This window comes from Pelodiscus sinensis, chromosome 19 (assembly GCF_052426305.1).
Source record: "Pelodiscus sinensis isolate ZL-2025 chromosome 19, ASM5242630v1, whole genome shotgun sequence".
NCBI lineage: Eukaryota > Metazoa > Chordata > Testudines > Trionychidae > Pelodiscus > Pelodiscus sinensis.
The window spans coordinates 21,094,870-21,121,324 of record NC_143070.1 but is presented as its reverse complement, the minus strand read 5'-3'; the positions used below and the strand labels follow the sequence as shown (position 1 = coordinate 21,121,324).

Here is a 26,455-nt window from a genome sequence, read left to right as displayed (position 1 = left end):
CATTTCGGGGTGCAGGAGACGGGGAACCCCCAACGTGCCATCACAGCTTTCCATCTTGTTAGTCTTTAAAGTGCTACATAGTCCTGTTTTTTGTTTTAGCTAGACTAGACTAACACGGCTACATCTCTATTACTATAAGTACAATTAAGACATGATTCTTTTGTACTTTCACTCAAGTAGTTTTGCAGAAGGTTACTTTGACTTTCACCTACATTTGTTTCAAAGTAGCAGGACTTTGACTCAAGTATCGTCTCCCCCCAACACTGTGCATTGCACAGAGTAATTACAGTACAAGACATATATACACAGAGCAAAATAATGAATATGGGTTGCAGAGACAGGAGTGCAATTCTGTGAGTCCCGGGAACAAGACAAAAGAAATGTGAAAAATGTTATGAGACTTCATGTCTTGTCTTTAGCACCCTTTTTACCTTTTAAACACCTTTAAAATGCAGTAAGCAAAAACATATAGATAGAGTGGGCATGGCAAAATGCAGGGGCGGCTGCAGCCCTACTGAGCATGCTCAGTGCCTCCGAGGTGAATAAGTGATTAAATAAATGTTTAAGCAAATAAAAAGGCCCCTTGCCAGGGCCACTCTCTGACTTGAGCCTCATTCCCACTGGGGAAGCTTCCCTGTGCTGGGGCTTTGCTCTCTGTGTTGCAGTTTACCTGGCATCCCCTCCCCTCACCAGAGCTGAGTTGGCCCCAAAAGTTACCCACCCTAACCCCACCTGCATCTGCTCCACCCCCTCGCCAAGTCAATGAGAAGCCACCTCCACGGTTGAGCCACTTTCCTCCCTTGCGAAAGGCTTTTGACAGGGACTAAGCAAAACTCACAGCTCCTGCAAGCAGAGAGAAGGGCAGACTACACCAGATCCGCTGCGCATGCGCACTGCCCGGACATGAGTAGCACAAGCTCTCAGGTAAGCGCACGCGCGTCTCCCAAAGACCAACCAGACGCGCTGGGCAGAAACCGGGACTGGCCCACGTGGGTGTCTCTTGGGCCCGCCCCTGAAACAAAGAGCCGGTCCCAGGGCCCCGCGCGCGAACCCACCGCAGCCTCCCCCTGCCCCGCTCCATGGCCACGTGGGGCCCAGAGCGGACCCTGCAGCCCCAGCAGCGCGCGCCGGCCCCGCCCAGAACCTCCCACCTCGGGACACGCCCAACCCGGCACTGAGAGACCACCCCGTGTTGTTACACGCGCTGCAAATGCTCCGCCCACCTGCGGGCTGTACCGCGCTCCGAGAAGCGGAAGAAGCCTGTGGCCCGGGGAGTTGCCCCCTCAGGGGGCGTGGCCAGGCAGCTCCCAGTCTGAGCTAAACCCCGGCGCTGGATTCTGATCGGAGTCACGAACCTGATGCGCATGCGCGGTGTCACGGCGCCAGCCCCATTCTGCTCTACCGCGGTCGGGTTTTCGGCAAGTCCCAGCCCGTCACTCCCCGGGCCTGCTCAGGCTCCGCCCATCTCGCTCCGGACCGCAGCTGCGTCTGACTGCAAGCGCTAGTAGGGAAAGGTAGACATCGCCGCGGTTACTGCGCATGTGCCGCGCTCCCTGAGCCAGGAGCCGTTCTTTGGGTCTGGTGGGGCCGTTACTCCCCGGGCGCGTGGCCCTGCGGGGCTGGGGGAGTGGTCGCCACAGCGGGGGAGACCGCAGCCCAGCGTGAGGGAGCTTGGGGGAGGGGCTGTGACCCGCCGTGTTGAGCTGCTGGTGGGTCCGGCATTGGGCATCGGGGCGCGCCCGCTGGGGGCGGGGTCTGCGAGGAGGCTTTGGCTGGCCCCGTTGTCCCCCCCCCCCCTCCCGGCCTCTGCGATCGCGTATCGATCCCTCGCTCGGGCTGTTGGCCTGATGCTCCCACTCGGCTGAAGGGGCGGCTGAGCGCTTGGCGCGGGCCGGGGTCGCACAGAGGGTCTGTGAGGGGGCTGCAGAGGTGGGGGGAGTGATTTGAACACCGGGTTAGGAGGGGCCCTGGCATGAAGGCACAGAGACGGGAGTGATTCTGGCTGGGGCAGGTGGCTGAGCGGGCCCAGTGGAGGGGATAGTGGGCGAGCAAAGCTTGGGGCTTCTTGGTTTTTAATTTTGATGTTTTTAATCCTCAGTGCTGGTACTTCACGCACATGCCCTCTGGACTTGCCCCTCCATTGCTGAGCTCAGGAAAGTGACAAGGCCCCTGTTCCCCAGCCCGGAGGCAGCCATGGCTGCAGAGAGCCCCATGCAAAGTCTCTGGGAGGAAGCGCCGCGTCCCGTCTGTCTGGAGGATTTCACAGCCCCAGTCACTCTAGAGTGCGGGCACAATTTCTGCCAGGCCCCCCTCAGCCCTCAGGGCAGAGACACTGAGCAGCAGGGACCCCTCCGTTCCAATCTGCAGCTGGCAAATGTGGTGGAACTAGCCAAGCCCCTGAGTTTCCAGGCAGCAAAGAAAGCAAGATGGGATGGGGTGTGCAGGGAGCAACAGGAGGCTCTGAAGCTGTTCTGTGAAGATCAAACTCCAATCTGTGTGGTGTATGACAGATCCCAGGATCACACAGTGGTGCCTGTACAGGAAGCTGCCCAGGAGTACAAGGTACAGAGTTACTGTCCAGAGTATTTTAATTACAGGCTAATTTCACTGACTGTTACTGGGCACAGGTGTGACACGGCTCTGTAAAGCCTACAAAAGATGCTGTAAAAAATAAATGTTCTGGCTATGTGGCAACTTATGTCAAGTCTTTACAGATACCTAATGTGGGAAATGTTTCTCTGAGGCTCTGAATCCTGAAACCCAGCCCTCACTGGTGACAGGGGTGTTTGCGCAAAGGAAGGTGTTAACAATCAGAGAGGTTTAGATCACAGGAGCTACAGGCCACTCTGTCAGTGAGCTGCCTTGGGACTGGAGAAGAGGAGGTGACAAGCCATTACTGATTGGAAGAACAGGAATAATAATCTGTCATTTGCCTTGTAGATCCGCAATGGCAATCTGGAACCTGCACAACACCCAGCAAGGGAAAGTCCCTGATCTGAGCAGGTCACTGTCCAGTTAGACAAACTGTAGGAAGGGGAGGTGGGGCAGCAAGTTGCTCATAGTTGCCAAGCATGTCAGAAATAGGGTTTAGCTGCGAACCCTGGTCCAACTGTTAGACTGCACTGCTCCCTGTCCCTCAGTATCACTGAACAGTGATGAAGTATGGTCCTTAGGAGGGAAAGATGCCTTAATAAAGCCCTAGCCCACCCATAGCAGGGCTTCAGGAAGTGCAGGCCCATGTCGGGCACAACTCGGATTCAACTGGATTGTAGCAAGAGTTCAAACGGGTTAACAGATGAGCTAATCTTTATCGATGCCAATTACTGGTTAAACTCCCCAGCAGTGCCTGCTTCCCTCTGGCAGCTAACATCAGTCTGCAGCTGCTGGGAGTTCCCATCGGCCAGCTGTTCTTGTGGCCACCCCCGGCAGACCTCGCAAGAGATCCCCGGACCCAGGAGAGCCCATTTCTGATACCAGCCCTGGCTGTCAGCAGGTTAAAAAATACTGTCCCTGATAAAATTGTAATCAGTTACATGATTAGTATTGTTAAGCATTTTTACCTCCCTAATCGCCAGTTGCATCATTCTTTACAAAGGTGCCACCACCGACCTGTCCCCCACCCTCACAGGTGTCCTGCTATCAGCAGTCTCCTCCTGTCTCTTTTTTTGTGGACAAAGCCATGTCCAGGGCTGAGTCCCTGCTGTACAGGGAGAGAGCTCCACAAAACTGGGACTCTCTTAAAGGCAGACAAATGGACTCCCAACATCTGATGTAGTTTGCCCTCGTGCTTATTTCTGTTTCTTCAGGAAAAATTGGAGGCCCATTTGAAGACTCTGAGGGAAGAGAGAGAAAAGGTGCTGGGAAGGAAAACAACAGCAGAAGGGAAAAGCCAGGAGTATCTGGTAGGTGCCTGTGGCTATGGACCAGCAGTGGGAGGGCTGTGTTAGGAGGCAGAATCCTGTGTGGCCTTGGTGAGATTGGGTTTGTTTGTGTTTCTTCTGGATCATAGATTGCTGCATGAAATCCATGTGTAGACAGGCCCTGAGCATCCATGTCAGTGCACAAGTTAATGTCCAGCCTTTGTGGCTTTCCCAGACATCCTCCACAAGGGAGCTGAATGTCCCCCTGAAGGGCTGTCTACTCACTTGGTGTATTAACGTGTTTTTTTTCTTTTTCCTTCCTGAGTATCTTTGTCAGGCTGGTGCTGAGTCCTGCCTCCTGTTGCTCTGGGTCTGAATTCCCAGAGCCCATGAATAACAGAAGATGCTGCCCGTGACAGAGATAGGAACATCCATTTCAGAGGGACACGGGCCAAAGGAGATGCTGGGAGAGACGCCTCTGCCTAGTAACCAATGTCACAAATTTTAGGGTTTTCCAAGAAATTCTCCCTGCTACGCACTCAACTCCCCATGAAAGGGCCCTGGACTCCATCCATGCCCCTGACCAGCCCTTTCCCTGTTTTCATACAGAAATGGACCCAAGTGGAGAGGCAGATAATTGTGGCCAAGTTTCAGCAGTGGCAGTTCCTGGAGGAACAAGAGCAACTCCTCCTAGTCCAGCTGAAGAAGCTGGATGAGGAGATTGGGAGGCTCCAGACTGACACTGTCTGGAAACTCTCTGTGCAGATTTCCCGTATCAGTGAGCTGATTGGTGAGCTGGAGGGGAAGTGTCAGAAGCCAGCAAATGAATTCCTGCAGGAGAGAGTGAGGGAGAAATGTCCCAGCTCCCCACACAGGGAAGGGAGGCTCCTGAATCAGAAGTGCTGGGTTCCAGCTGTCAGATCTCGGTGTAACTCTATGTGCATTGCTGCTATGTGAATGACTTTTTTGCTTTGTAGAGTTACAGGTACAGAGCTATTAGTAATGGCAAAGCCCCATTCGCTCAAAGGGATCCATGTTCCTGGGGCCAGTGCAGGGCCTCTCTTCCCATGTTTGCAAAATTCCTTCCCTGAGGTCCCAGGTTTGCAAAATCCCTTCCGTGACATCCCCTTGTGTGTGTTCAATAGGCCTGAGATTCTTTTCTGTCTCTTTTTCCTAGGATGTAAGAAGCACCCTGAGTAGGTATGTGGCTCTCAATCCCCTCACATTACACAGCGCAGGGAAAGGGCTTGGAGCTGATGTTAGCACCACATCTCCCCAGAGTCCTACAGCCAGATGTTAGATGCAAATGTCTCTGACTCATTTAATTCTGAGGGTCTCATCCTCGCACAGACTCTGGAATTCCCCATTCAGCGCACAGTCTCACCTCAAATGTTTCCTGGAACTGTCACCTCCCTGGGGATTGGCTGCCTCAAGTCTGTGGGATGGAAAATGGGCCTATCGCTGTTGGCCACTGATCGCCATTCAACCCAGAGCAGCAGGGACCAAGAGTCTGTCCCATCCGAGGGCTGTTTGGATACCTATGTGGAAGGAGCTGGGGACAGGGGAGCTGGTATCTCAGTCTAGTCCCTAGTGGACAGGTTCCTACACCTGGAAACCTCCTGTCCCTCAGCACCTGGAAGCCAAGGAGTGAATTGGTCATGGAGACTCAATTCCCCTTTAGTCCGCCAGCCAGTCTCCTCAGGCCAGAAGTGAAGAACAGCAATGGGACCTTTCAGGGGAAGGTTGCACGGCCATGGGATGTGTTACCCCTGCTCTCAGGCTGGGAGAATTGGAGAAATTCTAACTTCAGGCCTGTTAGAGCTGAGACTTACTAGCCAGAACTTATCAGCAGTAAACTAAATACAATCACATGAAATTACTTCTGTGCAGGTGTGAGATGGAGCAATTCCAGCTGTCAGAGGAGATTTCCCCTGAACTGGAAGAACAAGTCAGAGGTTTCTCCCAGAAAACGATTGAGCTGTTGGAGACTTTGAGGGAGTTCAAAGGTACCTAGAAAGGATGGATGAGGGGAAAGTGGTTCAAGTATCTGGCCTGTGTAGTCCACCTTCCCCTGCCTGAATTCCCACGTAGAGAATGACAGCTCCATCACTTGGCTCTCCTTAGAGACATTGAGCGAACAGACCCCACTGTGTGTAGATAGAGCCAGGGGTTTGCAAACTCTGAACCTCCTGTTCAGAGATCAAAATGGCTAAAGTTACCGTGATGGCAATGTGTTCTACCACCACAGCTCCAGGTTATGATAAGAGGCAGTAAGTGAATGAGAAACCAAATGGGAGGGGGTGAGGAGGGAAGAGTAAATCTTTTACAGCTTCTCTCTCCTGGGATGGGTGTGAGGCTGCAGGGATGTTGGCTCCAAAGCTGGGAGGTGCCCGAGTGAGGAAGGAAATGAAAGTTTCAGGCTCTTTCATACTAAATTCCTGAGTGCATCTCTGTCTGGTCTCTGATACAATTGAAATGCAGAGTTCAGAGTGGGAACAGTGTTATAAATAGGAGAGCCTGGAGTCTCACCTCTCTTATCCCTTCCCCCACCAGACACTCTGCCCTCTGCACTAGAGAGAGCAAGAAGAAAATCCCTGGGAGCTTACAGACAGGGTGAGTTTGCAAGTGGAGATTCTTTAAATGATGAGAACATTCCTATGAAAACATCTTCATGGGATTGTCATTGAAGTTACCAACCAAACCCAGCGACCACGGCACTCTCAGCCCTAAATCTCATCCACTGATCAATGAGGAGACCCAGGGGCACTACATGGGGATCTGTGGACACTTGGAGAAACACTCGTTTATGGCTTTGTGATGCTAAAGGAGGGCACCTTTAGGCTCAGATTTCACTGCTCAATTAGTTTCAGTATGGGGTTGGTTTCAAACAATAAATGGGATGAAAGGCTGAGAACGGACTGGCTTCAACAGTATCAGTTTGTTCATGGTGAGAAACTGCTGGATCCCCAAGGGCTGTTAAGTCTAGTGCAGGCCTCAGCAAAGTACTGCCCATGGGTTGGATCCACCCCACCAAGCCATTGGATCCAGCCCACGGATGCCATTCCCCATCTGCAAGTCACTCAGAAAGTGACTGTGAGCCCAGAGGGGAGGGGAAAGGCTTCAGGTGCTGCCACCCCCAGGACAATCTCATTGGCCAGTTTCTGGCCAGAAACAAAGCATGATGCCCCCTCCCCTCCGGATATGGCCCTGCAGCCTGTGAGAGGGCTGGGCACACTCCCTGCCTGCCTGAGGTGCTTGGCCTCTGACCGGGAGTCACTCAGATAGGCATGCTCTGGACGGGAGTCTTTTGACATCCCAACCTCTCCCTTCCCCTCCTAATCTCTGCTCCCCACTCTTGCCCCCCACTCTGCATACCCAAACTCTGTCCTCCTCCTGCAGCTAAATATGCAAGAGCGCTCAGTCATCAGAAACCCACAGCTCCTTATTTGTCCACTAAGTCACTTCTCTAAATTAAATTATGTTAAAGTTGTTATATGTCTAACGAGTAGTTGGCTAATCCAGTGTCCTAGATCACAACCTGCCTTTTTCACCCAAACTCCCTCCTAGACCACTCTATCCGTTCTGCATCTCAAACCCGTACTCCAAGCATCGTCCTCCTTCCAGTGCCCATCCCAGACCCTGCATTTCCTGCATTAATGTCATGGAAGAATGCAACTCTCAGCCACTTTACACTTGGCCCCCCAACAAAATGAATTGCCCACCCTGTCAAGTGGATAAGGTTTAGTGAGAGCAGATTCGTGAAATCTGAAGCCAGACTATTTCAGACTATAAAAGAGGCACAAATGTTCGAAAGCCAAGAGGATTAGCTACTGAAACAAATTATCAAAGAACTGGTGGATTCTCCATCTCTTGATATCTTCAAATCACTGGGGGACTTTCTAGAAAATACACTGTGGGGAAACAGAGCTCTGTGCCTGGGTAACTGGACTAAGTGTAATGGCTTGTGCCACTGAGGGAGGTCAGACTGCACAACTAAGGATATCTTCTGATACCATGAATGCATGAATTTTAAGATCTCTTCCTGCAAACACTCAGCACACGTGTTTAATAATAAGTACACATGTTTAATAATAAGCATCTGAATGGTGGTGTTAACTTCACTGTTATGGAAAGGGTTCATAACCTCTCCCTCAGATGAGAGAGCACAGTTTGTGCTGCAAATCTGTGAATTAAGACTAAGGGTTTTAAATATACCAGACTACATTTAACCTATGTCCCTCTTCAGGCAGATAAATATGTGGCTTGTTATCAGAAACACTGACTGCTGAGAACTAAATCCCATTGTGGCAAACGCAGCAATGTTGTAACTCAAGCCTGGTATGGAGAGAAATGAATATGGATTTGGGATCTAACTCCTGTGTGTTGATTATGGAATATCTAGACTAAAACTTTTGTCTAAAATGGCAGAGTCTAACACGTGTGTCATTAGGGACAGAGTCTGGGGAGAATGGGTGTGTGGAAAGGATTAAAGTCCCATCTAAAATGTCTCCAATTCCCCTTCTCCCCTTGCCAGGCTGCGGAACACCCATGTCTGTCTCCAGCTCAGCCCCTGGCCTGCAAAGCCAGGAACAGGAAATGGCCATGATGGAGCTGGTGAGCTTCGAGGAGGTGGCTGTGTATTTCTCTGAGGAAGAATGGGCTCTGCTAGACCCGGGCCAGAGAGCCCTCTACGGGGATGTGATGCAGGAGAATTATGAGGCTGTGAACTGGCTGAGTAAGGATTCCTGTCCCTTTGGGTAACAAAAGCTGGGAGGGCTCTGAAGCAGCTGGGTTGGGTTTGATTCAGGATCATTCATTGCCTTTGCCCACAATGTCATGAGTATCTGCCCCAATAATCCTGGCTTTTGTGTGAAAGACTGTGCCCTCTGTGCCCCCTCCCAGAAAAAGCAGATTCAGGGTCATAACAGTGGTGCTGCTTTGCCCACAACTAAGGTCTCACTGCCTATTTTGCCCATCTTCTACCTTGACTGGAAGTGTGAGTAGAAGGGTTCAGGCAGGAACAGCAGGTACCAGATATCAGGGTCTGGGTTTGGCTACTCTTAGTGCCTGCAGGGTCCCCTTGTGGCAATGTGCTCAGCCACTGGAAGGAGGGTGTGGTTCCCAGAGTCCTTCCCTGCCTGTAGCTAATCTCTATGACAAGCTGGTACTTGCCAGTGGGAGTGGCTGGATGCTGGGGCTGAGGGAGGGTGGATGAAGCAGTTGATGCTCTGAGTATTTTGTCCGAGGTAGCTCTGTAGTAGATAAACGTGAGCAGAGATCTCCTGGCATTTGAGGCGTAGGCAGGGTTTCCTTTCAAAAGTTCAGCTTCATTCTCTCTGGGGCTCACTTGCGTCTGTGTACAATGGACAGGGCTCGATAAATGGGCTAATCTATTTGCCCATAGTGAGTAGATTATAGCCCAGTGCGGCTGCGCAGCGCGGTTTGCGCATGCGCAGCATGCCAAACCACGCGGCTGGCGAGTGGGGCTTGCCGCTGTCACGTTACCGAATTGGAGGGAAGCAGCCAGATCGCTGCTGCACCCCTAGGTGGGGGTGTTGGCCCCAGAAATTGGTATGAAAGGGAGCCATGTGGGGTATTGAATGGGAGCTTATTGTTTGTTGATCCTGTGTACACTGTTTATGTGAGTATATAATGTCTGTGTGTGTAGATCTGTAATCTGTATGGAAGCTGAATATTTCTCTGAATGTGGTTAAGCATTGCTATGGACAGGCTGAGTAGTGAAGCCCTGTGGAACAATGGCACTTGATGGCCCAAAGACACACCTAAAGCATGAGGGTGGACACCTAAGAGCGGCCAGCAGAGAGAGGCTGAGGACCAGGTGACCTGCTGCATACCAGAAGAGGCCAGGAAGGGGGTATAAAGAGGCCATGTGGTCGATGCCATTTTGTTCTCAGCTCAGCACTTCATCCCAGAGGCAGCATTGCAGGGATTGAAGAGCCCGGAAGACCTGTGAACCCATCCTGATCGTAGGATGTGCAATAAGAACTTTTAAACCAGCAGCTGCAACATCTCTGCTAGAGCCTGCATCGAGGACTGGGAGATTCGGTGCATGTAACGTACTGTACTTTAATAACCTTACTCTCATGCTTTTCTTTCTTGTGATAATAAACCTTTAGATATAGATTCTAAAGGATTGGCCCAGCGTGATTTGTGGGTAAGGTCCAGAGGGTAAATTGACCAGGGATCTGTGGCTGGTTTCTTGGAACCGGACAGAACTTGTTCGGGGTAGGTGGGATTGGGTGCTAGGACCTCCCCACCTGTGTATGAGGCCCGGGGCCATCTGGGGCACGGATATTGCTGGGATGTCGGAGGGGTTTTGCTCGGGAGGCTTCAGGCAGGCAGCTGAAGCGCTCTGTGGGACTGGTTTGTGGCCTGTGTGGAGAGGTCACCAGTCGGGGGCTGTAAGGAGCCCCAGATTCGAGCAATTCGCCCTGAGCGGACACCCTCAGCTGTGCCCAGCCACGGCCCAGTCTGTCACAGTGGCGTAGTCAGCAGGATCCACAGATCTTGGTCAATTGAGCTTTGGGATCAGGACCCCACGCTGTCTAAATTTGATTTTTAGTACTGAGAGTTTGGTTGGGTAAAGGGCAGCTGAAATGAGTCAGTGCCAGTATGAGAGCCTAAATAGAGAGGCTCTGAAGTATTTGTGCTCAGGAAGAGGCATTGCCTTTAGGAAAAGAGCCTCTAAACTAGATCTGGTAGTGTTGTTACTAACCAGAGATGTGGATGAAAAGGAGCAGAAGCAAGCCAAGGAAGCTGCTGAAAGAAGGCAGAAGGCAGATGAAGAAATTGCTAAGAGAAAGCAGGAGATGGATCGGGAACTTGAGATGAGAAAAGCAGAACATGCAGAGAGAATGGCAGAGCATGCAAAGAAGATGGCCCTAGCCAAGGAGGACAATACTAGACTTGACCTCCAGCTTAAGAGACTAAAAGAACAAGAGAGACTGTATTCTCCTGAAGGTTCAATGTATAACTCTGTGGGTATGCGGTGTGCTTATATGGCAGACATATTTTGCCCAGCTAATGTTGTAACCCAGCCCCAAAGCATGTATGGGCGCTGTGAGGGGGGTACAGGTGACTCTGGGAAGTTCTCTGAGGCTGGTCAATCTCCCTGTAATCAAGGGGAAAGTGTCTCTACATGTGTGCCTGTGGCAGATGGCTGTGTGTCTGTGCAGGGGGGCAGTGAGCCTGTGGGTGAGGGCCCATCTGATGCCTCCAAGGTGAGGCTGGAATCAGAACCGGGGCAGGAAGAGCCCAAAAATCAGGAAAGTGTTTATCTGGGGCAGTCTGGAGTGGCTGGCCAGAGCGGAGTTTTGGTTGAGGTGTTGTTGGCTGGTGAGGTTTGTGAAATTGAACCTGCACAAGCTGAAAGTGATTTGTGTGAAGAAGCACAGTGTGTGCAAGCTGGCAATTTGGCTGGTGGAAGTAGCAGTGGGGCAGTAAAGGAAGCTGTCCCAGTGGCTAGCTGTATGCCTGAGATTAGCCAGGGGTGTTGGGACAAGGGAGAAGCTGTCTCTGGTTGTCTGTCTGTGTGGGGAAGAGTTTCTTCCTTTGTCTGAGGAAGGTGCCCCACAGCCTGTGAAGGCTGAGAGCAGTGTTGTTGTCCCAGAGTTGGGTCTGGATATGGCTAAGGCCCAGGAAGGGGGTGGCCCAAGGTTTGTGTCTGCTGGGGAGAGGGATGAGGTGACTCAGGTAGAGTCAGTCAGTGTTTTACCAGAACCCCAGAGACCAGACAGTGGTGACCCTGATATTGTGCCTGATGCTGCTGTGTTGCTCGCAGAGGGGGGAGCGACTCTGTGGGAGCAGGGAGACCCCTTAGCCCGGGCACAAGAAGAGAATGAGGTGTGTTAACTCTGGTGCCTAATGATGGTGTGGACGTTTACAGCCATCTAGAGAGCTGCGCAGGGAGTGAAGATGCCTCTGACCCTGTCTCTTGTGAGTCTGTCTATGTGCCTGAGAGGGGATTATCTGTGAATCCACCTGAGGGGCCAGAGATAACTCGGGGAGTAAGGGAATTAATTGCAGGAGGAATTGGTTGGTGCTCAGCAGGGCAATGCTACTGCAGAGCCAAGGAAGGGTGAACTGCTGATTAAGGAAGCTCATAGGGAGGAGAGTCCTGGCAGTGCTTGTAGTAAGCAGTTTGCTGTGACTGAGGGAGGTGACGATGCCTGGCTTGGAGAAGGCATTCAGGAGAAAGCTCTGCCTGTAAAAGGCAGCAGCTTCTTGTGTGAGGCACTTGTTGCAGTGCCTGACAGACAGAACTTGTCTGTTAGCAGTGACACCACTGACTTGGGTTTAGGGAAACCCAATGTGGATGGTGTTGGAGAAGTCTCAGAGGGACTGAGGGTTGTTCCAGATGAGGCAGGAACAGCCAGAGAGCTGGAGCAGGCTGCTAACCCAGTGACTGTGGGTGACCAGCTGGCTGGGAAGTCAGTGGGTATGGAACAGGATCGTTCCCAGGTGAATGAGGAGAGTGGGAAGTTACTGTCTCAGATTCAGGAGAAGGACTGTGTAGCTAAGTATGCAGGGCAGAACGGCTGTGTGGTTACTTTCTCTAGGATGCAGGAGATGGCAGTTAAGCTCCCATCTCCGGACACGGTGGACACTCATACTCAATCAGGGAAATGGATAGCTGGTTCCATGTGGAAACAGAGGTTGGAGGTGGACAGAGGAGAGACTTGGGAGTCTACAGCTTACTGCTGTTACCCCACTGAGTGGGGGAAGGGGGAGAATTCCAGGGCCATGGTGAGCCAGGGAGTCACACCCAGCCAGCCCTTTGTCTTGGTCAGGCCAGAGGTTTCAGGCCTGGAGCCCAGAGGACAAGGGGGAGGGGCAGGACTTGCTTTGGTCAAGAAGATTTGCAGTTTAAACCTGAGGGGCCAAAACTGCAATAGTGTGGGGCCAGAGATGGGGCCTGATGGAGAATTTCAGTATACACCTGGTATAGGATTGTTCTTGTTACTAATGTTAATTCTTGTAACCAATGTATTATTGTTGCAGAGAATTGTAACGGTATACAGTGTGCATGAGCTTATGAAAATACCATGTAATCTGTCTGGAGATGTTCCAAACGACAGACGGTATGTAAGGGGACATTGTGATGTTGCTATTTCGTGGTTAACACTTGTAACTGGTCTTGGAACTTCTTACAGGACAAAAAGGGTTCCCGCCAGAAGGTCCTGTATGAGAAGGGAAACTGAGGCACGCCACCATTTTGGTTGGGGAGGCCTGTGATGCCCTCAGTGATGTTACTGGCATCACTTCCTGCATCAATTTTGCATTGGGGGTGTCACGTTACCAAATTGGAGGGAAGCAGCCAGATCGCTGCTGCACCCCTAGGTGGGGGTGTTGGCCCCAGAAATTGGTATGAAAGGGAGCCATGTGGGGTATTGAATGGGAGCTTATTGTTTGTTGATCCTGTGTACACTGTTTATGTGAGTATATAATGTCTGTGTGTGTAGATCTGTAATCTGTATGGAAGCTGAATATTTCTCTGAATGTGGTTAAGCATTGCTATGGACAGGCTGAGTAGTGAAGCCCTGTGGAACAATGGCACTTGATGGCCCAAAGACACACCTAAAGCATGAGGGTGGACACCTAAGAGCGGCCAGCAGAGAGAGGCTGAGGACCAGGTGACCTGCTGCATACCAGAAGAGGCCAGGAAGGGGGTATAAAGAGGCCATGTGGTCGATGCCATTTTGTTCTCAGCTCAGCACTTCATCCCAGAGGCAGCATTGCAGGGATTGAAGAGCCCGGAAGACCTGTGAACCCATCCTGATCGTAGGATGTGCAATAAGAACTTTTAAACCAGCAGCTGCAACATCTCTGCTAGAGCCTGCATCGAGGACTGGGAGATTCGGTGCATGTAACGTACTGTACTTTAATAACCTTACTCTCATGCTTTTCTTTCTTGTGATAATAAACCTTTAGATATAGATTCTAAAGGATTGGCCCAGCGTGATTTGTGGGTAAGGTCCAGAGGGTAAATTGACCAGGGATCTGTGGCTGGTTTCTTGGAACCGGACAGAACTTGTTCGGGGTAGGTGGGATTGGGTGCTAGGACCCCCCCCCACCTGTGTATGAGGCCCGGGGCCATCTGGGGCATGGATATTGCTGGGGTGTTAGAGGGGTTTTGCTCGGGAGGCTTCAGGCAGGCAGCTGAAGTGCTCTGTGGGACTGGTTTGTGGCCTGTGTGGAGAGGTCACCAGTCGGGGGCTGTAAGGAGCCCCGGATTCGAGCAATTCGCCCTGAGCGGACACCCTCAGCTGTGCCCAGCCACGGCCCGGTCTGTCACAGCCGCCGCTTGTCAAGCCCTGACAGTGGAGATAAATCACGTCATTTGTCTTGTCTTTTTAGAGTGAAATATCTTCGGGTAGGGACTTTTTCTTCCTGTGTGATTGTCTGGCTTCGTGCTCAGGAGACCTGTGTTCAGTTCTCTGCCCATCACAGACTTCCTGTGTGTTCTTGATCAAGTCTCTTACACTCTCTGTGTGCGGTCACCTCTCTCTTTAATAGCTATTATAGAGTGTCCCTGTTTCTCAGGGCTGGGAAGGATACCTAAACTAAAGAGGGGTGATGCTTAGCTCCATATGAGCACTGCGATAGCACAGTGGGGTCCTGATTTACACTAGAATTCCCAGGTGCTGCTGTGATTGTTAATTTTGCTTTCCATAGCGATTGCAGTGCCATATTAATTGTTGCTAGTGCCACAGAGCGTCGTTACAGCTGTTCAGGTTAGGCGGCTCTTTCTGGAGCTCTGATGCCAGCAACACTGGCAGAGCGTTCGGCTTATCTATTCAGCACACCTTCACGTTGCCACTAAGAAAGGCCCAGGCTCCATTCAGATGCTAAGGCACTCGGCCAAGTTTATTGTGAAAAGGAGCAGGGTGCTAGTGTTCCAGCTCCTCAGGCACAGGTATAGTGAGACTTGTCCCAACCCAATAACGGTATCCGCTCAGTCAGCAATCAGAACGCTGCCCCTCAGCCAGCATCAGCATGCCCCTCCTGTGCCTTCTCCTCTCAATACGTTGACACAAACAAGATGCATGTTGTGTTCCATGGGTTCTACCACCTTAGCCTCCTGCCTCTTTGTTTGAACAAAACATCCGTATCCATTATCCCCTCATCTCACTCTTGTGCACAAGGGTCAGTGTCTTTCTGAGCCACCTCTTAGGACTGTGTGTTTGGAGTTACTGAGATCTGTGTGTTGATTGGCCTCCTCCTCCTCAGGAATGTGCTTTCCTGGATAGTTGGTACCCAGTGCCAAAGTCCATCCTGTTCCAGTTAAAAAATAATGGACATAAACAAGATAATCATAGTCATCACATCAGAACATTCCCATTGACATGGCACTGAACACACTTTGCACAAGGTTTATTGTAGTTGTGTAACAGCAGTAGCACAATGAGCTCCATGGTCATGTCACAGGTGGCCCTTCTGAACACTAAATGAAGTTCTGAGAAGGGGTGGGGCTGAAGCTGAGGGGAACGTGCTCACAAGGTGTAAAGGTGAGAAATTCTGTGCAGCCCTAGAGAGGCATCAAATCAAAGACCAGGCTCGCCACAAGAGGCAGACTGGGAAACCACACAAAGGCTGCTGCTGGCAGAGTAGAACCGAGGCTGCAGAGGGGGAGCTGAGCAACAGCTACAAGCACCAGAGAAGCAGCATGGCCTATCTCTGCACTGGCTTCCCCTGAGAGAAGCCCAGCGCCACCCTGGGCAGCCATGGAAACGGCATCTGTTGTGGGCATCTGGCAGGGCCCACCCAGACACAGGCAATTGAGATCAGGAGTGTGAAGCATAGGCAGGACCTGAAGCAACCAGCCAAGGATTCACATAGATGCTCAGGCAACTTCCTCTGCCTCCTTCTGGCCCAAGTAGAGCATCTGAGCCAAAGATCAGGGCAAGCCCAGCTCACCAGCCAGGAGATTTGTGGACAGAGCCTTGGGGAGCTAGAGATCTGCTGGGTCCTTCAAGTCCTAGTGACCTGTCATGTGACAGCTGCTGTCTGAGCCCTGCCTGGGACCTTGATGTCAGACCTGAAAGCCCTTACTAGAGCTCCTCTTCTGAGCAGTGTGTTCCTGTCCAGCCCTGGGATGCCGGGGGCATAGAATGAACTGTGAGAGGGACTGAGCTGTGCAGCAGAGTGCTCAGCTCCCCTTGAGAGAGAGCTGGGCCATTCCCAAAGCGGGGGGGTGACGCACCTTTACTGCAGGTGAGTGTGTCCAGGGGTTTTGTACCAGCCAGAGGCAAGTCTCTGCAAGGTGAGGAAAGGTGCGTCTCTGGGTGGGTGACTCAGATCCTGGCTTGGGAAGCAGTAATGGCACAGACCTTAATGAACAAGATCAGCACTTGGTTCATTGCTCTCCAAACAGGATTTCCAGTCTCCGAAACTGATGTGATCTCCTGGGTGGAGCGGGAGGAGGAGTTGCGGGTCCCAGATCCCCAGAGCTGTGAGGAAGGGGAGATCATCTGCAACACCCACACAGGTGAGCAATCACTTAAACTGACTCAGAAATCAATTTCTGTCTCCTTATAGCAGATGTAATTTATGTGTTTTCATGAAGTCTGACTGTTCAGTCTGTCTTGCACTCCAGTCAGTGTGTGGTGGGTGAGGAAAGACTGTGTTCTCTCCTCTGTGGAAGGCTTGTGAAGGAGGAGGATGAACTCCACTCATGATAATTTGACCATTATTTGAGTGTGTCCCCTTTTCTATTCCTCTTTCAGAGTTTCCTTTTAGCTCATCATGGAGAATAACTCCTGTCTCAATTATTTCTCTATTGCAACAGGGGATGGGACGCTGACTGAGAACCACGAAAAGAGTCTTCAGCAAGACGGACTGGAGCAAGTGTCTCCATGTAGGATGTTATTGGGAAGATCTGAAGGGTATGTTTTCCAGATACGTGAGCAAGGAGAGAGCTGTGAGAGTCAGCATAGCCCAGAAAGACAGCAGGGAAACCATCCAGCAGAGGGACAGTGTTACTCCAGTGACAGGAGCAGAAGGGAGAAAAGAAACACAGAAACCGTTCAACAGGAAATCCCCCATCAAGAATCACCCTGCACTTGTAGTGAAACTCTTCTTGAACATCAAAGAGCCCACACAGGAGAGAAGCCCTTCAAGTGCTCTGACTCTGAGAAAACCATCAGTGAACACTCACACTTTATGAACCATCAGAAAATACATACAAGAGACACACCCCATAACTGCTCTGACTGTGGGAAAAGCTTCAGTAGAAACTCACACCTTGTTAGACATAGGATGACCCACACAGGAGAGAAACCTTTTAATTGCTCTGATTGTGGGAAAAACTTCAGTAGCAGCTCATACCTTGTTACCCATAGGATGACCCACACAGGAGAGAAACCATTCAGCTGCTCGGACTGTGGGAAAAGCTTCAGTAGAAGCTCACACCTTGTTACCCATAGGAGGACACACACAGGAGAGAAACCTTTCAATTGCTCTGACTGCGGGAAAAACTTCAGCAGCAGCTCACACCTTGTTAGACATAGGATGACCCACACAGGAGAGAAACCCTTCACCTGCTCTGACTGTGGGAAAAGCTTCAGTAGCAGCTCATACCTTGTTACACATAGGAAGACCCACACAGGAGAGAAACCTTTCATTTGCTCTCACTGTGGGAAAAGCTGTACAGGGAGCTCAGACCTTGTTCACCATAGGAGAACCCACACAGAGGAAAAACCCATCAGTTGCTCTGACTGTGGGAAAACCTTCCATCAGAAGTCACATCTTGTTAAACACAGGAGGATTCACACAGGGGAAAAACCCTTCTACTGCTCTGACTGTGGGAAAAGCTTCAGTAGCAGCTCAGACCTTGTTACCCATAGGAGGAGCCATACAGGAGAGAAACCTTTCAATTGCTCTGACTGCGGGAAACGCTTCAGTCAGAAGTCAAACCTTGTTATCCATTGGAGAACCCACACCGGGGAAAAACCCTTCTACTGCTCTGACTGTGGGAAAAACTTCAGTAGCAGCTCAGACCTTGTTAGACATAGGATGACCCACACAGGAGAGAAACCCTTTACCTGCTCTGACTGTGAGAAAAGTTTCAATAGAAGCTCACACCTTGTTATACATAGGATGATTCACACAGGAGAGAAACCTTTCAATTGCTCTGTCTGTAGGAAAAGCTTCAGTCAGAAGTCAAACCTTGTTATCCATTGGAGAACTCACACAGGAGAGAAACCTTTCAATTGCTCTGACTGCGGGAAAAACTTCAGTAGCAGCTCCCACCTTGTTACCCATAGGAGGAGCCACACCGGGGAGAAACCCTTCAGCTGCTCTGACTGCGGGAAAAGGTTCAGTCAGAGCTCAAGCCTTGTTACGCATAGGAGGACCCATACAGGAGAGAAACCTTTCAATTGTCCTGACTGTGGGAAAAGCTTCAGTCAGTGCTCCTGTGTTACCAGCCATCAGATAATACATTGCAGAAAAAGCTTCAAACACAGGTCAGATTTTGTTAAACATAAGACAACTCAGAGAGAGGAGAGAACTATTCAGCTGTTCTGACTGTGAGGAAAGCTTTAGTCAGAGCTCAAATCCTGTTAGCCTTCAGAGGACCCGCAGAGGGGAGAAACCTATAACCTGAGTTCCTTTTAAACTGTCTGGTCAGGTGGCTATTAAATGCCATGCAAACTTATAGGGCTTTGGTGGGGAGAGATACCTCTACCCACTGGTCTCAACCCTGGCCCAGACGTGTCTCCCAGGCAAGAGGTGTATCTTCCTTCTTCCCCTTCACAGTAGCACCTAAGCTTGGGGAGCGAGAGCTTGTGGGATTCTTCTGTCCTCAATGTAGCCTTTCAATGACTTACATGTCAGTCCCCTCCATCTTTGAGATAACACCCCCAGCTGGAGCCCTCAACCAGTATTCCCTCTAAGATTTTCCATCCACGAGTGGAGCAAGTTTTTTTCTTGAGCACAAAGAGTGACATTCTGTGCACTTGTTCAGATGTGTGCCACTGTGGCACACGAGAGTTACTGAGAATTTTTGCATACACACACACACATGCAATTTAAATTTTTATGGAAGAAAAATACTAAAACAAAGGATAATTAACAAGGTGCATGACCTTGCACACACTCACCCTGAAAACTTCCCAGCTTGGCACCTAGTCTCATTCCCACCCAGCCTTGCTCCACTGGTCCTGCATCCATGAGTTTCCCCCATCTGCTGCACCCCCCATCCTGTGCACCCTTTGCTACCAACCCTGTATTGTGCCCTCTTTGCCCCTAACTTCTGCAGTGTCCCCATCATCCCAACCCCTGCACTTTCTTCCCAGTGTAATCTAGTGAAAGTACTAATTTGTAAAGCATAAAAAGTGAATGTACCATCCCTCGCCATTGACTCTAAAGCTCATTCTGCAGTTGCAAGTTAATGACATTCAGAAGGTGAATTTAGGGATATCACCAGAAAATTTCATCTAGCTCTTTTTCTTTACATTACTACACTATATATAGGACGTATAACCAATAATTAGATTATTTCTTATAGTATCTGCATGCTTTAGACCCCGTCAGTCATAGAAAAGTCCTTTTAATATGTCATCATTGGTTGCATATTGATTTACCATGAATAGAAAATAATCAACATTAATTAAAAATGTTTTAGTTGCTTCTACACAGTGTGTGGGAGAGAGTGAGATTGAGAGAAATAACTTCCGCAGGGAGAAAAATAGTTATTGGCACAATCAGCACTATTGATGTGATTGATGCCTTTACAAGTAACAAGGCTACAGAGGATCAGAGAGAATTGTTCTCCTTGACATGGTTTAAGCTCTTAAATATGATCAGGGCACAGAACGTTTCTCTAGTCATTTGCCATGTCAATGGCTGGTTGCCATTTTAGAAATTGACTAGCCTGAAGTAACTGCCCGTGTCTACCTGCGGCAGTGAAATGGGATTCCAGAGTAGAGCCCCTAAATCGAATTAGATGGTAAACCTCATTCCACAAGGAATACCTCCTTATTCGATTTAGGGCTTTATTCCAGAATCCCGTTTCACTGCTGTGTGTAGATACGAGCAGTTACTTCAGGCTAGTCAATTTCTAAAAGGGCGACCAGCTGGGAACATGCAAATCAGGTGCAGGATATTTAAATCCAGGGCTTTATTTGCAATTCCGGTCGCCCTCATTAGGCTCCCTAGATTGATCTAGGGGACTAGTGTAGACGTACCCTCAAATAATCTGCAGATTTACCTTTTGAGATCCCAAGGTGGAGCTCTTTAGTGAAGTGGAGCTGGAACCAGATGTCCTCACCACATGGTCCTGGTCACTAGAACAGCCCAGTCCCTCACTACCACATGTCCCTGGCTCTGGCCAGGGCTGCCAAAGCACTCACTGCCTGTGATGCTGCTGCGGCTCAGGCTCTGGTCAAGGCTGCCAAAGCATGCACCGCCCACAACACAGCTATGGCTCTGGCTCCAGTCAGACTGCTGGAGCAGGCACCCACTGTGGCTCTTGCCCTATCTCTGTCAAGGGCTGCTGCCACACGGCCCACCCTGGAGCAGTTGAATAGTCACTCTGTAGCTCTTCTTTGGGGGTGGGTGGGCCTCAACCTTAGAGGGAACCCTGCCCTCAATCGTTCACACTGCAAACCTCTGTTTTATCCCTGAGGCTCTCGTCCCTAGAGCCAGCCTTCACACATCTGTTCCTCAACCGTGCCCCAACCTTAAGTCACTTTCCACAATCCAAATCCCCTGAGCCTCACTCCTGCCACATGAACTTACTTTTTTGTACCAATAGAGAGAGGGTGTGTCTCACATTCCCTGCCAATGGGTATCCTGTCACACGGTTGGGCTGAGCCCAAGTTGTGCTCCGGAATCCCTCAAAAACAAACGCTAACACCCTGTTTCCAGTTGTTCATCAGAGGCCCTTTTATTAAGGAAATCCATCCCCTTAATTAACAGAAGCACCACCTTCTCAGCTAAAGTATATGAGTAGAATCCTTGATTATCAGAGGCCTAGCCTTCGCCCAGCTGAGGCTCCCCAGTGAGGGGCTCAGATCACGAGAAACACAGCCTTTTAGGGTAAAGTCCCCTGGGAAACGTCCTTAGTTAACAAGTGTACAGTCTTCTCATCTCAAGTCCAACAACAGGGTACTCTTAGCATGGGCTAGCAAAGGGTTCAGCCCCTGGGTTGGGGGGCCCAGGTCCTCCTCCTCCACTGTGTCCTGACCCAGGCCCTAATGGCAGGGAAACAGTCCACTGCCAGAGTTGGTGGGGACGAGCCAAAACTCACCAACCCCCATGGGGCAATTCAAGTATTCCCACCCTGGGCCAGTTCCTACCATGCAGTGGCTGCCTACCCATAGTCGCTCTCCATTGCTGAGGTCAGGATGAACAAGCCAGGCTTGTTGGTCAGGATGAACATTTCAGCAATGGCCATGGTGAGGAAAACAGCTTGGTCCAGTGATCCTCGCTGCCTTGCTCTCACTGGAACCCTTACCGGACCAAAGGTGTGTGGCCCATGGGGGATTTTTAGTCATGGGTGAAACTTGGTGCCTTGACATCTCTTCTCCCTCCAAAAGTCAGTCTCCCACAGCCACAGCTTCAACACGGAGCCACACTGGTGCTAACGCTGCTCCACTGGAGCTGGTGGGGAATGGCTGCTTGTTACTGAAGGGGAAGGATAAAATGCAGCCATGTTGCTGAAGGCATGGGAGAGCGGCTGGGGATGGCCTGGCAGCGCTGTGGACAGCCTTGGAGGAGCTCTGTAATGTGACTGTGGCTCCCAAGGCAGCAAGTGCAGAATCCCCCTCAGTGAACACGAGAGGCTCTGACCAGCCTGATCTGAATTCGGCTGAAGGGCTGGAAGGCCCTGCTGCTGGAGTGTCAGAGACCCTGTTGTCGAAGCAAAAACACGCTCCTCTCTGTTTAGGCGGCTAACTACTGATTGCTTTATTGATCAGTAAAGCAAAGTGAGCCAAACGTGGTCCCAGCAAAGTCGAGCCCAGTAAAGCTGCTTAATACAATCAATCCTAGTATCTTTATACCCTTAACCAAACAGTCTGATGTCAGGGCATCCAATTACAGAAATAATCAATTAAACTAGGAAAAACAAAGCCTTATCAGCAAGATGGCGGACAGGTACGAGGGAGTACCTCTCCTCTCTGAACCAGCCCAATTAACACATTCCAATAGCACATCTGTCTTGGCCTGGCGCATGGGGTGATAGAAAGTTCACTCTGGCCTATGTGCAAAGACAAAAAGCTGAAATGGTTTCTGTTATACAAGATGGCTTCTAGCTAAACATAAAATAGCTTCTACAACTTCCCCCTTTTAGCCTTTTAAAGGCTAACCACAAAACCATTTTACATCTCCATTTCCATTAAAGTATTTATATACATTTCTTGTTCCTTTCTCTGCTCATCATATTTTAACATCATTACTTCCACATTCCCTTTAGTAAGGGTCTGTCTCTTGTTCTCCAGAATACAAGAAATACAGCATTCGATTAGCAAGAAACAAAAATAGGCACAAAAGAATATAGCTAATACTAAAACTATACCTTGCAAAATCCAAGTTCCCACATGTCCAAACCAGCCTCCCAACCAACCTCAGAGGGTCCAGCTTTTCTCTTGTCTAGGCTTTCCACAGTTTTTTTCAATCTCTGAGACATCTTCCTCTACTTCTTTGCTGGTGTCAGAAATATACACACAGCATTCTCTTCCCACTAAGGCGCAAACCCCGCCCTTACTAGCTAGGACATAGTCTAGGGCCATTCGGTTTTGGCTTTTTCTCACCCTGGCTCCTGAACCATTACATGTTCAGCAGTATTTTCCAGCTGGTGTCAGGGCTAGGCGGATGTACCCTGGGCTAGTAAACCCTTTATCCTGCCAGGTATCATTTGGCTTTAGATCACTAAACACAATGGGCCATTCATTTGAGTGTTGTTCAGTGGGACTGGAATCATTGGGATGCTTCCTTCTGAATGGACAGGACTGTGAGCACATATCCAGCAACCTGTGGAATTAAATTCTTGAGAAACTTGGTTCATTAAAAGCATAAACACATTTGAACCATATAGGTTATAACTACTAGGTATTAAAAACAAGACTAAGCATAAGCTCAACATGAATTGTTTGTCCAGCCTCATGCTGGCTGTTCTTCAGGACTTCGTAGATTGCTTCACCTATCGCTGGCAGGTCATTCTGGGCTGCAGCTGGTACCTTGGCCTCAGTCTTTCAGGATCATCTGCTTCAGGGCTTGGATTGCCGGTACCAAGCCTGCGCTGATCCTCATCTACTTCTGGACCTGGGTTTCTGGTACCAGGTCTGCGGTGCTCCTTGTTGGGGCCAACTTCTGTGGGGGCCAGAACGGGTTTGCAGTGGGATGCATGAATCCAGGTGGGCAATCCTTCGCACTTTACAGCAGTATGGGTGGTCAGAAGGACTTGGTAGGGACCCTTCTACCTGGCAGTCTTTCGCTTGTGAACTTTCACGCAAACCCAGTCTCCTGGTTGTAGTTTATGGCACGGCTCAGTTGGGGCCTCTTGGAAGGCGTCCTTAACCTGTGAATGATAGGACTGTACACACCTCATAAGTTCCTGACAATACTTGACTATGCTTCCTTTAACGAGTGTGGCATCAGCCAGGTTAATGTCTGGGCTGCTTAACAGTCTCATAGGTCGGCCACATGCAATTTCATGTGGACTGAGTCCAGTTTTCTGATTAGGAGTGGCTCTCATGCTCATTAGGGCAATCGGGAGTGCTACTATCTATGTTAAGCCAGAGTTCTCACATATTTTAGCAAGTTTGTTCTTTAAAATCCTGTTTCATCTTTCTACTGCTTCTGCGCTCTCCAGGTGTCGTGCACAGTGCAGTGCTTGTCTGACAGAGTAGTACTTTTCCAGTTTTTTGAACAATTTGCCCAGTAAAGTGGGTACCTCTATCACTGGAGATCACCAGGGGTATTCCCCATGATGGGATGTAATGATTTAGAAGTTTCTTAGCTACTGTGATGGCATCAGCTTTCCTGCAGGAATAAGCTTCTACTCATCTCAAAAACAAGCAAACAATAACCAGCACATTATTCAAAAGATTGACATTTAAGCAATTGAATAAAGTCCATTTGTAAATTCAGAAATGGTCCCAAAGGCGGAGGTCTGGTTGCCAGAACTATCTTTACAGGTTTACCCACATTGTGGGCTTGGCAGACAGGGCAAGCCAGACAGTAATCTTTGACTGCTTGGGAGAATTTGGGAGCAAACCAGTTTTGTTTTAAGGATTGCTACCATCCCCCCTTTGCCAATGTGCGACAATCCATGGAGCACGGAGGCAAGGTGAGGTAGCAAGACCACTGGGGCAACAATGTTGCCATCAGAGCTGCACCACAAGTGGTCTGGGTGCAAGGTGCACTCTGCCAGTCTCCACTCCTGCTTTTCCGATTCTGGGGCTTGGTCTTGCAGGAGGGCCAGTTCTGACAGAGATGGCAAAGGAGCTGGCGATGGTAGGAGAGAAGGGAAAAACAGCAGGTAGAGGAGCAGATTTCACTACATTCTAGACAGTACAAACTGCATAGTCTGCTACTAAAACTCTATTAGAATTATAAAAGCAAAAAAGCCATCTGTGTAAAGCACGAAGTTAAGATTATTCAAGGGACTTAAATTATTCTTTCATTAAAACAACAATATTGTACACACAACAATGTTAGAAATACATATATCAAAATTAAGACACACACAAAACAAATCTGGACAGAACACAGAACACAAACTTATGTCATGACACAGAACCATGGTTTTTTTTTTCTTTAGTTAATTTTCAGATGATATTAGCGCTTCTTGATGATCTATGGGGGACAGTGCTCCCCCCCCCTTCCAGAACAGACAGGCAGTTTGCAGACGCACACAACCTTGGATCTGAAAGCAAGCCAAAAGTGCTATCAGCTCAGCCTTGAACAGAAACACTTTGAAGTTTCTGGGCTTGGATTTTTTTAAACAATAATTAGGTTCCTTGGAAGACGCATTTAACCCTTAGGGTGCAGGTTTTACAAATTTACAATGTATAGATTCTATTCTTTTATGCGGTTAACCAATTAAGCTTCAGTAGAATTCTTTATTTTCTCTTTAATAGATTTAACAAAGTGTCTGTAGCCAAATGTTTAACTTGACTGTTTCATTGCTAAGATGATTAAAAGAGACTGCAAGAAACAAGGAGTCATTTCTTAAAGCAGGTTTTTTTTTCTCCTCCCCCTTAGGATTTGGAGGAACACTTTCCTTAAACTGTTAAACTTATTTTAAACTTTGTGTTTTGCTTTGGATCGGGCAAGTTTGTTACAGGAGCCTGTGTTTTCAAAGGGAAGAACTAATTCCTTTCAGTTATTTTTCATGTTTCCTCTCTACCTATGTATGCATTATAAAGAGGGATAGAGGGGTGATGTTGTGCCAGATTTCCCCCCCCCCCCAGCTTGGTTGATATGGGTGTGCCAACTGAGAAATCTCTTTTCTTTTTTTTTTCCACTTCTTGTGCATTATTTTGGCACAGAGGTGCTGCAACAACTTTTAAGTTACCTATCTTACTGCAGGGAGGATTTTTGCTTTTCTGAGCTTTACTTTCATCCCTCAGGGCTTTAATTTTTCCTCTTTTCCAATTTGTTAAATGCTTACAGGTCCTTGGACCATTATGCACGTACATGTAGTACACAGGGGTGCCTTTCGGCAGAGTGGGGGGTGTTTAGACTAACCCCCACTTAAACTAACTTTACACACTCCAAAGAAAGAGTCTGCCGGGTCTAGAGTGTCAGACCTTAGCAGTTCATGAAATAAGGGGAGTCGTCACTCCCTCACATATCCGCGAGTCTCGAGGTTCAGCTGACCCCCCCCTCCTTGTGTTCAGAGCTCCCTCGTGGGAGAGCCCTGGTGCAGCTGGGATCAGCTCAAGTCTCAGACCTATGCAGAGGCATTCATTCTTCACTAATTACATTCATACTCATTTAAAAAAAAAAAAAAATTCACAAAATTTTTTTTCTCTTTTTTCACATTTTTCCTACAGTTTCCACATTTAGATGCATCTTTCTTTATTGTCCAATTCTCATGGGTGTTTCTATTAAGTGGCGCTGCCCTAAGACATCCGGCACTTAATATCAGACTTCATTAGGATCCTATACCAGAAAGCTGTTATCATAAAGGCACTGGAATTCCTGTAGACTGACCTACCCCCATTTTCTGCACACGCTTAGATTCTGTAAGGCACTGAACTAAAAGTCCGCCTGCTTACACCTTCTGCGAGTCACCGAATTAAGAGAAATCTGCCTGCTCACACTGGTCCCCCCCCCCCTTTTGTTGCGAGGCACTGGACTCAAGGTCCATCTGGCTCGCAGGGGTTTCCGGCACCCGTCCCAGCCTGGCATAACACCGCGTCCTGGTGCCTGGAGACAGCCTGGCTTGAATGGGGTACTATGGCCTGGGGTTAGCCTCAGAGGTCAATACTACGCCCACAAATAACAGAGAGAGACAACAAAGCTTCCCCACAGTTCCGTGTGCCGAGAGAGAGTAATGGCACCACACCAGCTTTTAGCGTCCGAACACAGAGGGTCCAGCGTATGGCTGCCTCACTAGAGAC

General features: G+C 49.4%; 1 protein-coding gene across 5 annotated transcripts; it reads left to right on the top strand.

Moving 5' to 3' along the window:
- Window positions 1-888: 888 nt before the first annotated feature.
- On the top strand, window positions 889-25,047 carry LOC102458255 (uncharacterized). 5 transcript variants are annotated; one of them, XM_089770896.1, is made up of 10 exons: window positions 889-1,514; window positions 2,099-2,562; window positions 3,807-3,902; window positions 4,470-4,699; window positions 5,040-5,060; window positions 5,751-5,866; window positions 6,414-6,473; window positions 8,395-8,595; window positions 16,255-16,368; window positions 16,669-25,047. In XM_089770896.1, the coding sequence occupies exons 2-10, from the start codon at window positions 2,194-2,196 to the stop codon at window positions 18,405-18,407; spliced, it is 2,946 nt and encodes a 981-aa protein (XP_089627022.1). In that variant the 5' UTR covers window positions 889-1,514; window positions 2,099-2,193; the 3' UTR covers window positions 18,408-25,047. The 5 variants fall into 5 exon arrangements, with proteins under 5 accessions (XP_089627022.1, XP_089627023.1, XP_089627025.1 ...); XM_089770897.1 differs by having other exon boundaries at window positions 1,509-1,576; XM_089770899.1 differs by lacking the exon at window positions 889-1,514 and adding an exon at window positions 1,560-1,661.
- The last annotated feature ends 1,408 nt before the right edge of the window (window positions 25,048-26,455 follow it).

Coding starts and splice junctions, on each gene's coding strand:
- LOC102458255 (XM_089770896.1), top strand. CDS start 2,194: ATGGCTGCAGAGAGCCCCATGCAAAGTCTCTGGGAGGAAGCGCCGCGT. Junction 6,474..8,394: donor CCTGGGAGCTTACAGACAGG/GTGAGTTTGCAA, acceptor TCCCCTTGCCAG/GCTGCGGAACACCCATGTCT. Junction 8,596..16,254: donor TGAGGCTGTGAACTGGCTGA/GTAAGGATTCCT, acceptor CTCTCCAAACAG/GATTTCCAGTCTCCGAAACT.